At 41.7% G+C, this 13,604-nt stretch overlaps 1 protein-coding gene across 2 annotated transcripts in view; it reads right to left on the bottom strand.

Moving 5' to 3' along the window:
* Window positions 1–13,604, bottom strand: part of Plcb1 (phospholipase C beta 1) — a 712,575-nt gene that overhangs the window by 121,251 nt on the left and 577,720 nt on the right. For both annotated transcript variants that reach the window (NM_001077641.2, XM_087648496.1), the window contains 4 exon segments: window positions 399–531; window positions 10,562–10,671; window positions 11,659–11,763; window positions 12,937–13,036. In NM_001077641.2, coding sequence (NP_001071109.1) covers window positions 399–531; window positions 10,562–10,671; window positions 11,659–11,763; window positions 12,937–13,036 — 448 coding nt within the window.

Here is a 13,604-nt window from a genome sequence, read left to right as displayed (position 1 = left end):
GAGATGACCAAACCCATATGCAAGCCTAGCAGACAGGTTAGCATAGGAGGACATTTAAGGCTACTGGACAATCACATGTTGGCAGAGACTTGAAGTAAAAGCAAGAACGTGCTTCTAAGGCATAGTTGTAAGTTGCTTGTAGAACTCTTCACAAACTCAAACTATCAGTGGAGGGATCATAATTCACCCCCAGATAACAACTAATGGCTGAGGGGGGGGTATAGGTTCTCAGGAGAGCCAGGTGAAGATTTGTGAGACCTCCTAATGTTCAACCATGCACCCATCCTGCCACCTACCCACCCACATTACACAAAGCCATGCGTATATCCCAGAGCCCTCAGAGGAGCCCAGAAGCTGAAGGTTGGAGTGCTAGCAAATAGCACTGTCCCACTCTTTACCTGGAGCAGGCTGGCTGTGTGGAGCCTGGGAAGGTGGCTTGGGTGCAAGGGTTGCGGTGTGATTCACCCCATTCTCTGCTGGAGTTGTCCTGGTTTCACTTGGAGCCTCGGATGACGTTTCCCCGGGGTCAGCCTACGATCATAAACACGTTTTTAACTTTACACTTTATACTATTTTTATTTTCTCCCAGTGCCAATAAGGCTACACATTGTGGCATTTTCACCATTCCTTTGGAGTCGGAAATACCAGGTTTGAAGCTGTCAAGAAAGCAAGATTGACGCAGCTTAGTGTGAAATCAAGAAATGGCAGGTTAATTGCACAAAGGGCTCTGGTTTCCACTCCAACTTGCTCATTCTCTTGGATAGAGGCTTCCCACGCTGCCTCTGGTTCTCACCAGATGCTGTGCATCAAATGAAAAAATAGCAAAATTTAACACAAACAGAGCACCATAAAGACACAGTCTGTCCATCCATTACCAGACTCCTGCCATATCAGTAGACACCAGAGACTCTGTAGAAGGATGGCTAAGCCCAATGTCCCGAGATAGACACACATGAGTGAAACAGCTAAACTGATCTCAGCCTGATCCAGAGTAGCAGAGACTGTGCTGCTGAATGAATAACGCAGAAGGAAGTACTATTTTGATTATATGCCACCAGTTTCCACGTCAGAGCAGGAACCGATGTGGGCAAACAATGATGAGTGCAGACATTAGAGCCAGATATCCTCGGATTCAAATCCAGTCCATTAACAAGTAACTTACTTCTCCGTGCTGTGTCTCCACTTTTATCCGCGAGGTTATGCATGACTTAGGGATCCTAACATTGCCTATCTTATAAGGCGTTTTCCAGGCTCAAAACAGGTAATGTTTAGTAAGTAGCTAGAACGTTTTCTGGTTCTAGTAAATCAGTACATGTACAAAAGAGTTAAGATGGTAGGACATTACCGATAGACAATAATAAATGTATCAAGACTCAGGAGCCCTTCATTCCACCTATTTCAGCAGCTCTGCCCTATTCAAAGTAAACATTCAATAGATGTCTGTTGGATTGATGTTGATCCTTGTAAAGTAATTGCCTCTATAGTAGCATAGTCTTCCAACAGTGCTCTCCCACACTCCAAGTGCCTGACAAGCCCACGGCAAGTTTTACTGGTGATGACTTTATGTTTCTGTGTACTGCATGTATAAGGTATACTAGGGATGTTTTCTTCCATGGGTCACCTGGCTGCCAACACTGTGGCATTTGGGCATGTAATTGCAAACAGCAGACTGGAAATTTTACCAAAGGAAGGCAGAAGTATAAACAGCATCACTGATTCATATTGCCATTCCTACCCTACCCCCAACTCATTACTCTTCATCTTTGAAACAAAGCCTTACTCTATGGCTGTGGATGACCTTGAACTCACGATCCTCCTACAGCCTCAGTGTTGGTGTTGGATCAGTCAGTCCCCCATCGCAGTGTTGTCTTAAGACAACAAATAGCACTGTACATGGCCCGGGCCTCTTCAGTGTACCTGATCTCACTGGGATGGGCGGGAGAAAATACGTGTTGGTACTAAGCCAGACATTAAGACAGGAGCCTAGCCACAGAACCTAGAAGCATTAGATTTCACTATAGGAAAAGTACATCTATTGACAGATGGATAATTCTGATTGGTAAGTTCTCGTATGGCCACATTAAGTTAGCACCCATTAGGAAAATTCTCCCTAGAGTCACATGCCAAGAGGAAAGATGATATATTCTTTGTTCAACCAGACATTGCAAAAGAGAGTCTCCTGGGTCAAATGCTGCATATGGGTTTTTGTTTGTTTGTTTGTTTTCTGTGTTTGTTTCCTATGCTGCCTGATTTTTCCAAGCAGGACATGTCATATACAGAGAATGCTTTTCTTGAAAAACAAAAAAATCAGAGTTAAGGAACTGGAGCTATAAAATGTTGAGCGGGAAAATGGAAGCCACACCTAAACCCAGAGGAAGCTCTTCTAAGTGGGACAGGCATAGCTCAGTGACCACCTACTCCTGCCTGGTGTTGAAGTAAGATGAAAAACTAAATATTCATGTGAACTTACACTTTTGCAAATGACCTAAAGGCCAAAGTGCACCTCCAGGCTGCATTGGACCCAGAGCGACCTCTGCATGCTCTAACTGGACGAGCAGAGTTTGCCTGGAATCCCCAAGCCAGAATGTTAAAGGGATGTTCTGTCTGGAAATGCCCTGGGCCAGCAGCCAACAAATGTGTAGCTCTCACTTCCTCCATCCTGCCAGACACGTGTCCGGAGAAGAGGGTAAGGAGGCGCTGATTAATAGCGTCTTTGTATAGTCAGATTTCCCAAGGGCCTCTGAGGATTTTTTTTTTCTGGGGATGAATGTGATACTTTAGTGAGCATAGATGCTGGCAAACAACAAAAGACTGATGTCTGACAGTTTTGCCAAGGGATGGGTAGAAAAGCCCCAGTTTCCCCATCAGAGAAATTGATAACCGAAGCTGAGGATTCTATGGGCTGGATGACGTTTTCGTCTTGGCTTCATCTCAGCCCAGCCTGGTGGGCTTCACTTTTAGCACCATGGCCGAGTTATCAAAGACGGTACTGAAAGTCAGCACTAAAACCTCTTAAAAGGAAGTCAGAGGTCAAATAGGAGACATGAAAACTTATAGTTTAAGGTCTAAATATTTTAAGTGGCAGGCATTCTGCATTCTATGACAGTGGCAGCTTAGGGGAGCATGAATAAAATAGTAAGTCATGGCTAAGATAGGGACACATAAGAAGGGGAGATAATTCCTAAAGAACTCCCCTGTTGCACTAGAACAACGTTCAAATATATATAAATATATATTTAAATAATAAATATATACAGATATATTTATTATGGCTAAATACCTACAGTTGTGAAATACTAAATACTAAACCTTTTGATATGATGAAAAAATTAAGTCCTTCCCACCAGATTGATGGTTGAGCTTAAATGCAAAACCCAAATTTTCTGTGCCCAGCTCAAAGGAATCAACACTTTTTACTTTGTTTCTCCCCAGGCCTCTCCATAACGATTACTTTCATGTATTTCAACAAAACAAGGACAAAATGCTTCTCCAAAGTGCTAGAAATTATGACATAAGTAAAGGTACCAAAGATACGTTTTTATAAACTTAATTGCAAGACCCCTGGGATCAATTACATGATTCTCAATTAAAGAAGGTTCAGATGATGGAACTTCAGGTGCTCTTACTAGATTTTTGCTTTTGGCCTCTGCCGCCTAGTGGACATATAGAATTACTGCAATATATTCCTCTTCAGAATGAGGCCAAACATGATTTTTAAAATCTAATATTTCATATTTAAAAATTACATCTTTCCAAAGGTTAAAGTACATGCAAATTCTTTGAGAATATACCACACGTAAATCAGTGAACAGATAACAGTCATTCTTACAGGTTTTGGAGAAGGCAATCTGTGAGGTATGATGTACAAATAAACAGAAAAGACTTGTGCCCTGGACACAAGGAGTTTAATAATCAAGCAGCTGAGAATACATATCATAAGAAATCTGTCTAATGTTTAACATGAAAGTAAAATGTCTTTCACCTATGAGATGTTACTTGGGTTGTTACAGGAGACGCTATTGGGGTTGTTAGAGGATACTAGTTATTCCTGAGTCCTGGGCAGGTAGGATAGCTCAGTACCCACTGAGCTTGCCAACAAACTTCACACCTAAGTTTGAGCCCTGGGACCCACATGGTGGAAAGAGGGACAAATTCTCAGAAGCTTTCCTCTGAGCCTACACACCTGTGCTGAGGCATTCCTGTATGCACAACCTGACACACACACACACACACACACACACAAACACACACACACACACACACTAAGCAAATAAATAAATAAATAAATAAATAAATAAATAAATAAATAAATAAATATAAAATTCATTAAAATATGCTGTCCCATCCATGGGACTTGTTAGGATGACAGCATGTTGCCTTGGACCCTGGTGGGTAAGGGTGAGGTTAGCCATTTTCTCAGAACACCATGAGGGAGATTTGTAATTTCAGGATACACGATCCAGTCTGCTAAGAACGAACGTGGGCAGTGTGTATGACTTTGTTAGAGACAGAATTTTGATTGAAACAGCTTTCCAAAACATATAGTTAAGCTGTGCCTAAACTTTCCACTAGCTGAATGAACTTAGCTATCATACCTGTCCTAGCCCTGAGAAATTCAGACTCAGTCCTGAGAAAAACACATCCTGACTGGGCTTTTCCACATGTGTAGGAGTGAAACGCACTGGCACTTGCAGCCCACCTTGAAATGAATTATAAATAGATAAGTGGATAGAGGAGTTTATATGTGATCAAGTGAAGATTGGGACTTAACTGTGGACTGAAATAAGAACATCAATTTTATCATTTTTCACGTTCTACCTATAGAGTCTGGTAGCACAAGTAAGAAGCAAAAGCTTTAAGTAGTGGGCAAATTTGTCTTCTGCCTTTAGCTTTTGCCTTTCCTTTTTAGAAACCTAACACGCATGAATATTTTTCCCATAAGTATACGTGTGCACTGCATGTGTGCCCAGTCCCTTACAGGGCAGACCAGGGCATTAGATCACTTGGAATTGGAGTCACAGATGGTTTTAAGTCCCCATGTGGCTGCTGGGAACTGAACCTGGGTCTTCTGCAAGAGCAGCGTGTATTTTAACCACCGAGCTCATCTCCCACCCTGTTTTCCAAACGTCTTAATGAGCACCTAATATGTAAAATTAGTTTGGTGTCTTTTGCAATCAGCAGCCAGCAAGCTCTTTCAGTAGTATCTAAAATGGAATCCAAAGGACTCTTCACATGTGAAGGCTGAACCAACCACCATTTCAATAAAGCTAGCATTCCCAACACACATTGACCTAGGAGTGACCACTGCATGTTTAATGTGTGAAGGTTTATTAATTAACATCATTTTCCGAGTCAGAAGTGAGGAGGACAATGTGTGACTTTTCTCAGGGGAGGTGTCTCTAAATATATATCCATACACATGCATATGCATGTGATTTGATATATATCCATTCAGCATAGTAACTGATGTATATACAGCATTAAAATAACATTTGTTCAACAAATGAATTGATGGATTATGAGGGGAGAAAAACTTCCACTCTCAGGTTCCTGCTGGTACATAAGTAGTAGGCATACTTCATTGGCAAAGACCTGAAACTATAGTATATGTTGAATATTATGCTGAAATCAGGAAAAAAAGTGTTTGAGTGAATGAACACTAAATCCGTGAATGGAAAGAATGAAGCTGCTTCTCTTCCTACAGTTGACTCATCACCACAACTGGGAGATTATAAAAATACTAAATATGAATGCACCTGGCCCTGCTGACGATTTTATACACGTGCCAGTATCTATGTGACGAAAACCACAAAGTCGCAGGCATTACAGACTGTGAAATGTGTGTGAAATTTGTATAGAGTCTGTGCACATGCTCAGAATACTTGTAGATCGTGGTTATATAAATAATTGTACTGTACTGTTCAGGAGAATAACTAGGAAAGGGTCTTCATGTCTGTTACGGAGGCAATTTTTTTTAAAGAAATCCACAATCAGTAGTTGGCTGAATACATGGAGACAGAACCCACAGATGCACAGGGCCAAACACTCATCAGAGTTCCCACCACCTCCCTTAGAACATTTTTAACCAAGTTTCTGAGGAAGTCAGAACCACTGAACTAGAATGGTATCCTGGCTCAGTCTGCCCTTCTAAAAGGCAGTCGAAGTACCCTTTGCATCCTTTCCGGTAGGGGCAGAGCTCTGAGATTAAGCTGGATTGTTTTGCATAGACCTTGGCCCGACAGTACAGAGTGGGGACGTTCAGAAAGAGTTCCTCCCGGAGCCCTTCCTCGGTTTCTGGGACTAAACTGTATTTTGGAGGAAATGGGATGGACGAACTTTATCTGGGGAGAACCACACCTTTGCTAGAAAGGATACAGGGCTCCAAAGGAGTAACTTTCTAAGTGTGGCCATCACCAACATCAGATCCTTAGGAATGCAAATTCCAGGGTTTACTCCAAACCATCTGCATCGGACAGGACTGTGCATGGGTGCTGACACTTGCTATACATGGAGAGCCCTGCTACTAAAATCCAGGAAGTTTGTTAGCAATGCAGAATTTTACGCCCTCTGTAAGATTTAATGAATTGGCATTATATCATGATCTGTGGGTAATTTTTATGCACAACCAAATTTGAGAGTTTTGCGCTAGAGCAGGGAGAGAGCCTTCATTAATTGAGAGCCATACTTTTGCACTCCGTCTGCTGTTGGGTACGGTATTGGCAATGATTCCAGTGTTTTGGGAGGGTGAACCTAAAGCCCTGATCCGCAATCCACTGAAAAATGTCACTGCACATGTAGAGTGCTGTGCTGGAGCAAGTCAGTAGTGGGTTTGCTTAAGTTCTGGTGGCTATCGGGGCCTCTTGTGACATCTTACTTTGAATTAAGTGAATCACTCATAATTACAAGAAATCATTTCCTTCTCTAAAAATGGTGGCTACTCTGATTGCCTTAGGGCATTCAAAAAACTGACATGTAACATGTAGCTGATGGATGAAAAGGAAGGTGTCATTTTTTTTTCTTTAAGAAACAATTTCACTGACTCTGAGAATTTCTCACAATATATTTTCCCTCTCCTCCAAATGCTCCCATTCTATCTACCTTTCCTCAGCCACCCAACTTCGTGTCTTCATGTCTTTAAAATTCAGGAAGTCCAATATGTACTGCCCATATACTCTTGAGGGTGGCACCATTTAATGGAGTTTGAAGGGTCCACAGGGCCACATCCTTAGAGACAGATGACTCCCCACCCCTTGGCAACTGTCAGTTGTCCACAGCTCCTGAGATGAAGCCTACCTCTCTGCTCTATGCTGTGCTTTTGTCTGCCTTGAGCTTGTGGAGGTCTTGCTCATTCTGTCACAACAGCCATGATGCCCAGATCTGCCCAGATGCCCTTCACAGGGAGACTATGAAGAACCCTTCCTTGCTAACAGTTTCCGGAATATTACAGCTGTGTCTAGTGATGGCGCAGATGTGTTTTACTCAAAGTAGGCTCCACAGGCCAGGAGATTCTGTCAGTGGAGCTTATTGTTAACGAGGCTGAGTATCAGGCTCACACCCAGACCCACGGAATCAGGCTCAGTGTGTCACCATCGCGTCTTGATCGGAATGTAAAGTTTGGAGACATGCTGGTCCACATTAGGAGTGGAGAGATCACATCCCAACTCTTTTGTTTATAAACTCTGTGGCCCTGGGTGAGAAATTTAACCCTTGAGTACCTCCATCTCCTGATCTGCTAAAAGGGGGAAGTTAGAAATTATGGATATCTTAAGGTACACCTGAAAGAAGGGGCTAGCAGCTCCTGCCTGCAATCCTAGTTACTTAGGGCAGGGGGATCAAAAACGTATGACCTGTCCAGGCTATACCATGAGTTCAAGGCCATCCCTAAATAATAATAGCTTGGGGTGTATCTCAAGTGAATATTTGTCAAACCAACCAAAATCAAGCTAACGAACCAGAATGTCACAAAGGTTAGTTAATACCAGGTACATGGAAAGTAGCAATGTTCATTATATTTACCTCCCCCATCTTCTGATATGCTGCAATAGATCACTATTGCTAAAATAACAATAAATACAAGAAACACCCCACACCCCTACCCCCAACTGTCAGATCCTAACTTCTTGACATATGACCCAGGGCCCGAGATGCCTAACACAGACAATTACAGCCTAATCTCTAACAGCTTCTAGTACCTCACCCCAAATGGCCACTAGGGAGGAAACAAACCTACTTCTTCCCAGGGTCATAATCCCCTTTCTCTCAGGGAATTTGCCTGCTGTATTTTTATCTATAATATACATTACTTAATAAAAGTTTTCTATGAGGCACAGCAGGCAAAGGCATTTGTCACAATACCTACAAACCTTGGTTTTAACCCTGAGACTCCACATTGTGGAAAGAGAAATGATTCCCACAAACTGAACTCTGAGCTCGGCAAGCACCCTATGGGACATGAATGTGCACACACAAGTGTGAACAGTCATGATCATGTGTGTCCCCATGCCTTGGACATACCATTCTCAGCATGACAGTCATGCTCAAATGTTTCATTTTGACATTAAAGTCTGTATGGAATATTTTCTAGCAGATATATTGAGTCACAGTTTTTTCTTTATAAATGTATTTTAACGTAGAAAACAAGAAGAGTTGCTGATATTTTATTTGGCGTCTTACATTAGTATATCTGAGCTTTAAATTTTTATTAAAATTGAAGACAAAATTACACACACAGACGGCATCCTAGTATTGTCTGTATTGATGACTGGCCATGCCTATATATTACTAAAGAGTTTCTTTTTGTTGCTTATGTTTAGTTTTTAATTTGATTTGTAGAGAAATACCTACAACTGCTATAACCCTAAGATTGAGGATTGAGATTATGTTTTTGTTTTTATTCTGCAACATTGTCGACCAACGGCTCGAACGATGATTTTTAAAATGACAAAAGTACTTAGGTGCTAAGGGACATAGCAGTCATCCCAGAGGTTGGGAAACAGATACAGGGAGATGTACAATTTAGGGCCAGCCTGAACTATGTAGCAATATGCTGGCTAAAAACAAAACAAAACAAAACAAAAAAAAGCAAAAACAAAAACAAAAAAAAAGAAGAAAAAGAAGGAAAAAATGAAAGGGCACGCAGAAAGTCTCCATGTGATCTTCTAATGCCCAACCATAATTTTTATATTACAGACAGGTCTCCTACAGCTCCTGTGCATACATACTATAGGTCTTGGTTTAGAGATTTATGGGACTCCTGAGAGTGTGAACAAATAGCTCTCAAATTCTTGTGCCTTCTCTTGGATTCTTTTCCTTTTGTTTGTTTTATCCAACTCTGAAATGCTTTTGGTTTATCTTATTATATTTTACTATATTATATTTTATTATTATTACCCCATAGAATCATATTTATTTTCTAATGAGAGAGAGAAAGAGCACTGATCCCGATAGGAGGGCAGAGGAGGAACTGGGAGGATCAGAGGAAGGGAAAACCATAATCAGGATATATTACATGGGAAAACATTTATTTTCAATCAAAGATAAAAAAGTAAAAATAAATATAAATAAAAAATCTTCTTAGCACTCCATGGAACTTCCTCTAAGATATTCTAGGCCACAAACATAGTCTTACCAAATAAAAATAACAAAACAAAAACAAAACAATTTTTGATAGCTTATCAGGGCACAGAGCAAGAAACTTAGAAACCAATTGCAAGAGAAACCACATAAACTACACAAATATGTGGAGATAGAATTATACACTCTTAAATCACTGGTGGGTTACTGAGAAATCAGGGAGGGAATTAAAAATGTTTTATAATACAAGGAAAAGGAAAAGATAATTTATCAGAGCCTCTGTTATGCTACCAAGACAGTTGTAAGAGGGAGGCTTGGAGCTTAGTGCTTACTCTGCTGCATCCTGGTGAGCTGCAACAATGAGCTGGCCTGGCAGGTGTGTGAGCATATGCATGTCATGATGCCCATGTGTGAGCATATGCATGTCATGATGCCCATGTGTGAGCATATGCATGTCATGATGCCCATGTGTGAGCACATGCATGTCATGATGCCCATGTATGATTCGACTTGTAGGAATTGGTTCTCTCCTTCTACCACATGTGTCTTGGGGATTGAACTCAGGTAGTCAGGTTTGGTGGCAAACACCCTTACCCACTAAGCCTCTCACTAGCCCTTGGTAAGTATTGCCTGTACTATAATATATCACAAATCACTTGAAAAATCATTCGTTTTACATTAAAAAGCAAAAGAAGATACAATGATTTGCTAAGTCGACACAGAAACATCTAGAAACTCTCAAAGCAGCAAGATATGCACTCTTCACTACAACCACAGGATCAGGCACAGGTGTGGTGTAAAGAATGCCAAAGAGGAAGAGAATGTGGACATTTTGGTGACTCATCTAAAGTGTTCTGACTTGAGGCGGAAATCCATGAAGGCGTGTTCCAGTGTGCCATGTCTGAGGTATGATGTCATGGAGTCTATGCCGGCAGGTAAATGTAGAACTCATGTTACAGTCATGCATTAAGATCAGACCCCTTCTCACCTCCTTCTTGACTTCCTCTTCATCCTCCAGTGTCAATGCAGCCAACTGCTTAGCTCTCTGTTCCATCAGATTGACATATCGGATTGGGTTTGATAATGCTTCAATTACATCTAAACGAGGAGGAGACATTGTACATCAAGGTTTCTGGAGGGGTTAACTATCCGTAATCCATCCAAGGGAGCAACCATCTATGCATATAACCCATCAGCTATCCATGTGCTCTCATTCATCCCCCATCCACCCACTCAGTCATGTAGCATCATTAGTTTCCACCTGTCCCTATAATTCTGCACTCAGATATGCCATATTTTGAAATGTCATATGAGACAGGACTTTGATAAAACTCCAGAGAGAAGTCAAAGTCCTTCAGTTCTGAAAGGTAATGATAAGGATTTCAAATCAGGATCACCTCAACTACATCGTCTGTCTCCACCTTTCTTTTGAAGATTTTGTCTATCCCAGCAATGGCCTTCACACTTGGCTTAGTTGGTTAAATGTGTTTCATAGACTCTTCCCATAAAGTCTGTCTTCCAGATTATTAGAACAACCCAAAGATTGGCAATTTGAGTGTCATGTGCATGGCAATGGCTAGGTAGAGACAGTTATAGCTGTCCATCTTTGGGCCAGAAATATGCGTTCCAAGTTTGTCACAGTGTCTGCCAATGGCCAGTATCTTCACTCCCAGGACCCATGGTAATTAAAACAAACCAAACAAAGCAAAAAACAAACAAATCATTTTAAAATGTTAACTTCTGGTTAAGTTAATTCCTGTTAATTTAGAACTCCATCCATAGAATTGACTAGAGATCTGCTACGAGCGAAGGCAAATTCACTGTACAGACCTAGATAAACAACAGTGGAAGGGGCAGCAAGGGTTGGGGAGTGTTTTTTCCTACAGGGATAAGACTGCCTATGTAGAAATAGACTAAACACTGAAAGAGTAGGATTCTAATGGACATGGAGAGGCTCAAATGACTGACCGTTAAGCATCTACACACAAGAAGTTGTGCTTATGAGGCCCACAGTGCCCCAGCATTGGCCCAGTTGGCCTTCCATCCAGCCATGGAGATGCAGATGACCCAGGTAGCACTGTTTACCTGCATACGTGTCTGGGACATAGTCTTTGACTTCTATGTAGACAAAGACAGCTGGCAGCATCAGGGGCTGGTTCCTCTCATTCCGCAGGCAGATGTAGTGATAGCCTGCAGGGAGACAAGGACACCAAGTGTCATCTGTTGGTTTCACAATGCTAGCTATATCCATTCATACCCATGGTGCTCGACAAACAGTCCACTCCCTTCTCAGCTTAATCACACAATTTGAACACTGCTGACTCTGTTTTTATTTTTGTTTTTTTTTCTGTTCTCACCACATTTCCCCTTCCAAACTGTATGCTCCAGTGGTCCAAATTATTGGTCCAAATGTGTCTTCTATAATAAGTCATACTTGACATGGTTTCATGACTGGGGATCTGTTTTGTCCATGAGACATTAGTGGTTTGGGGCAAGCAAAGAATGAATGCACACATGTTGAGTTAGGCACCTTTAATATCCTTGTGGGTTAGGAAAAGGAAATCCCTAGATTGGATGCCACCACTACTTCAGCATGCACCCCAAAATGAGCACACATGGAACAATAATGAACCCAAATGGCACCCCAAAAGCACAACTATGCCACTGAGCTCAGGATAGCCCAGTCAATTTTTATACTGTGGCCAATGTGCTTGGTCTTCCATGAGCTCAGGCTATTCCAGTCGATCTTTATTCTGTGGCTTTACCACACAGGCTCCCATGTTGGAGGCTGTGGGATCATCCAGCTGCTCCCCTCTGCACAGCTGGAGTCATAGGCCTGTGCTACTCGGTCTTGCCAGAGATGGTTTCTGAGAGATAGTCTCATTAAAAAGACTGAGTGTGACCTTACCTAGTTCTCTGGTTTCCTGTCTGGTGAGGTGACCCCTCACCCCCACTTCCTCTAGCAAGCCTCCACTATTAGGCGTTGACCAGAGGAGAAGTTGATGAAATGATCAGATTGTGACCTTGGTAGCTTTCCGGACTGAGTGAAATAAACTTCTTTTCTTTATAAAGTAGTCTGAGTCAGGTATTTTCATTATAGTAGTAAAAAGAAGCTAATACACAGTACTAACCCACGAGACTCATGAATCGGGACCCGTGACTCATGCATGTGAGCTTCCAAGCAGCTTGTTACACATGTATTACAATCAAAGTTGGCTTTGACAACACAGCACCATGACAAACATACACAACTACCAGATTGATTGGAACAATTCTTACGCCCCCACCATTCAGCACAATCACAGAGGAGCAACAGCTCCTAAGTCATTGTTTAATGGAAATCTCTCACCACATTATGCATACCTGGCCGAATTGCTTGCACAGGCAAGATCCGGTGGCCAATAAATTTGCCTCCTTCCTCATATGCTGCTATCCTTAAACAGGCCAGAGAAGGCAGAACTACCTGTGGGGATAGAAAGGATTCTGGTTACAAGAGTAAGCAAACCCTAGAAAGAACTAGAGAAGTACTAGAAAAACTGTCCCTGCTTTTCCCAAAGCTGAGTATCTACTCAGTCAATTTAAGTAAAAAGTTAAGTTGCCTCTCTGTGAAATAAGAAAAGACACGGGACTGCATTTGGGTGTCCCTCTGTGCTTAGTACCATTTGAGGAGCATTGAACGAAAGGGTACCTGTTATTACACATACATCATTAATGAGGAAAGTTCCACGAACTCAGATAGAGGGTCACATCATTACTCGTGTAGGTTTTCACAGGAAATGATTGTGATATATTAAATCAATACCTAAAAATAGGAGCTGGGAATAAGTCTCGGAGGTTAAGAATATTTGTTGCTCTTGAAGAGAATTCAGGTTCAGTTCCTAGCACCCACACAGCAGCTTACAAGGGTCGATAACTCTATTTGTAGGAGCCCTACCTGGCTCTTCTGATATCCTAGGCACCAGGATGTGCTGCACAAATTTATACACAGGGTAGACATTTATACAATTAAATAATGCTAAATACTAAAAAAT

Source organism: Rattus norvegicus, chromosome 3 (assembly GCF_021556685.1).
Source record: "Rattus norvegicus strain SHRSP/BbbUtx chromosome 3, alternate assembly SHRSP_T2T, whole genome shotgun sequence".
NCBI lineage: Eukaryota > Metazoa > Chordata > Mammalia > Rodentia > Muridae > Rattus > Rattus norvegicus.
Note: the sequence above shows the minus strand (reverse complement) of the source record. Positions and strands in the feature narration are given on the sequence as shown.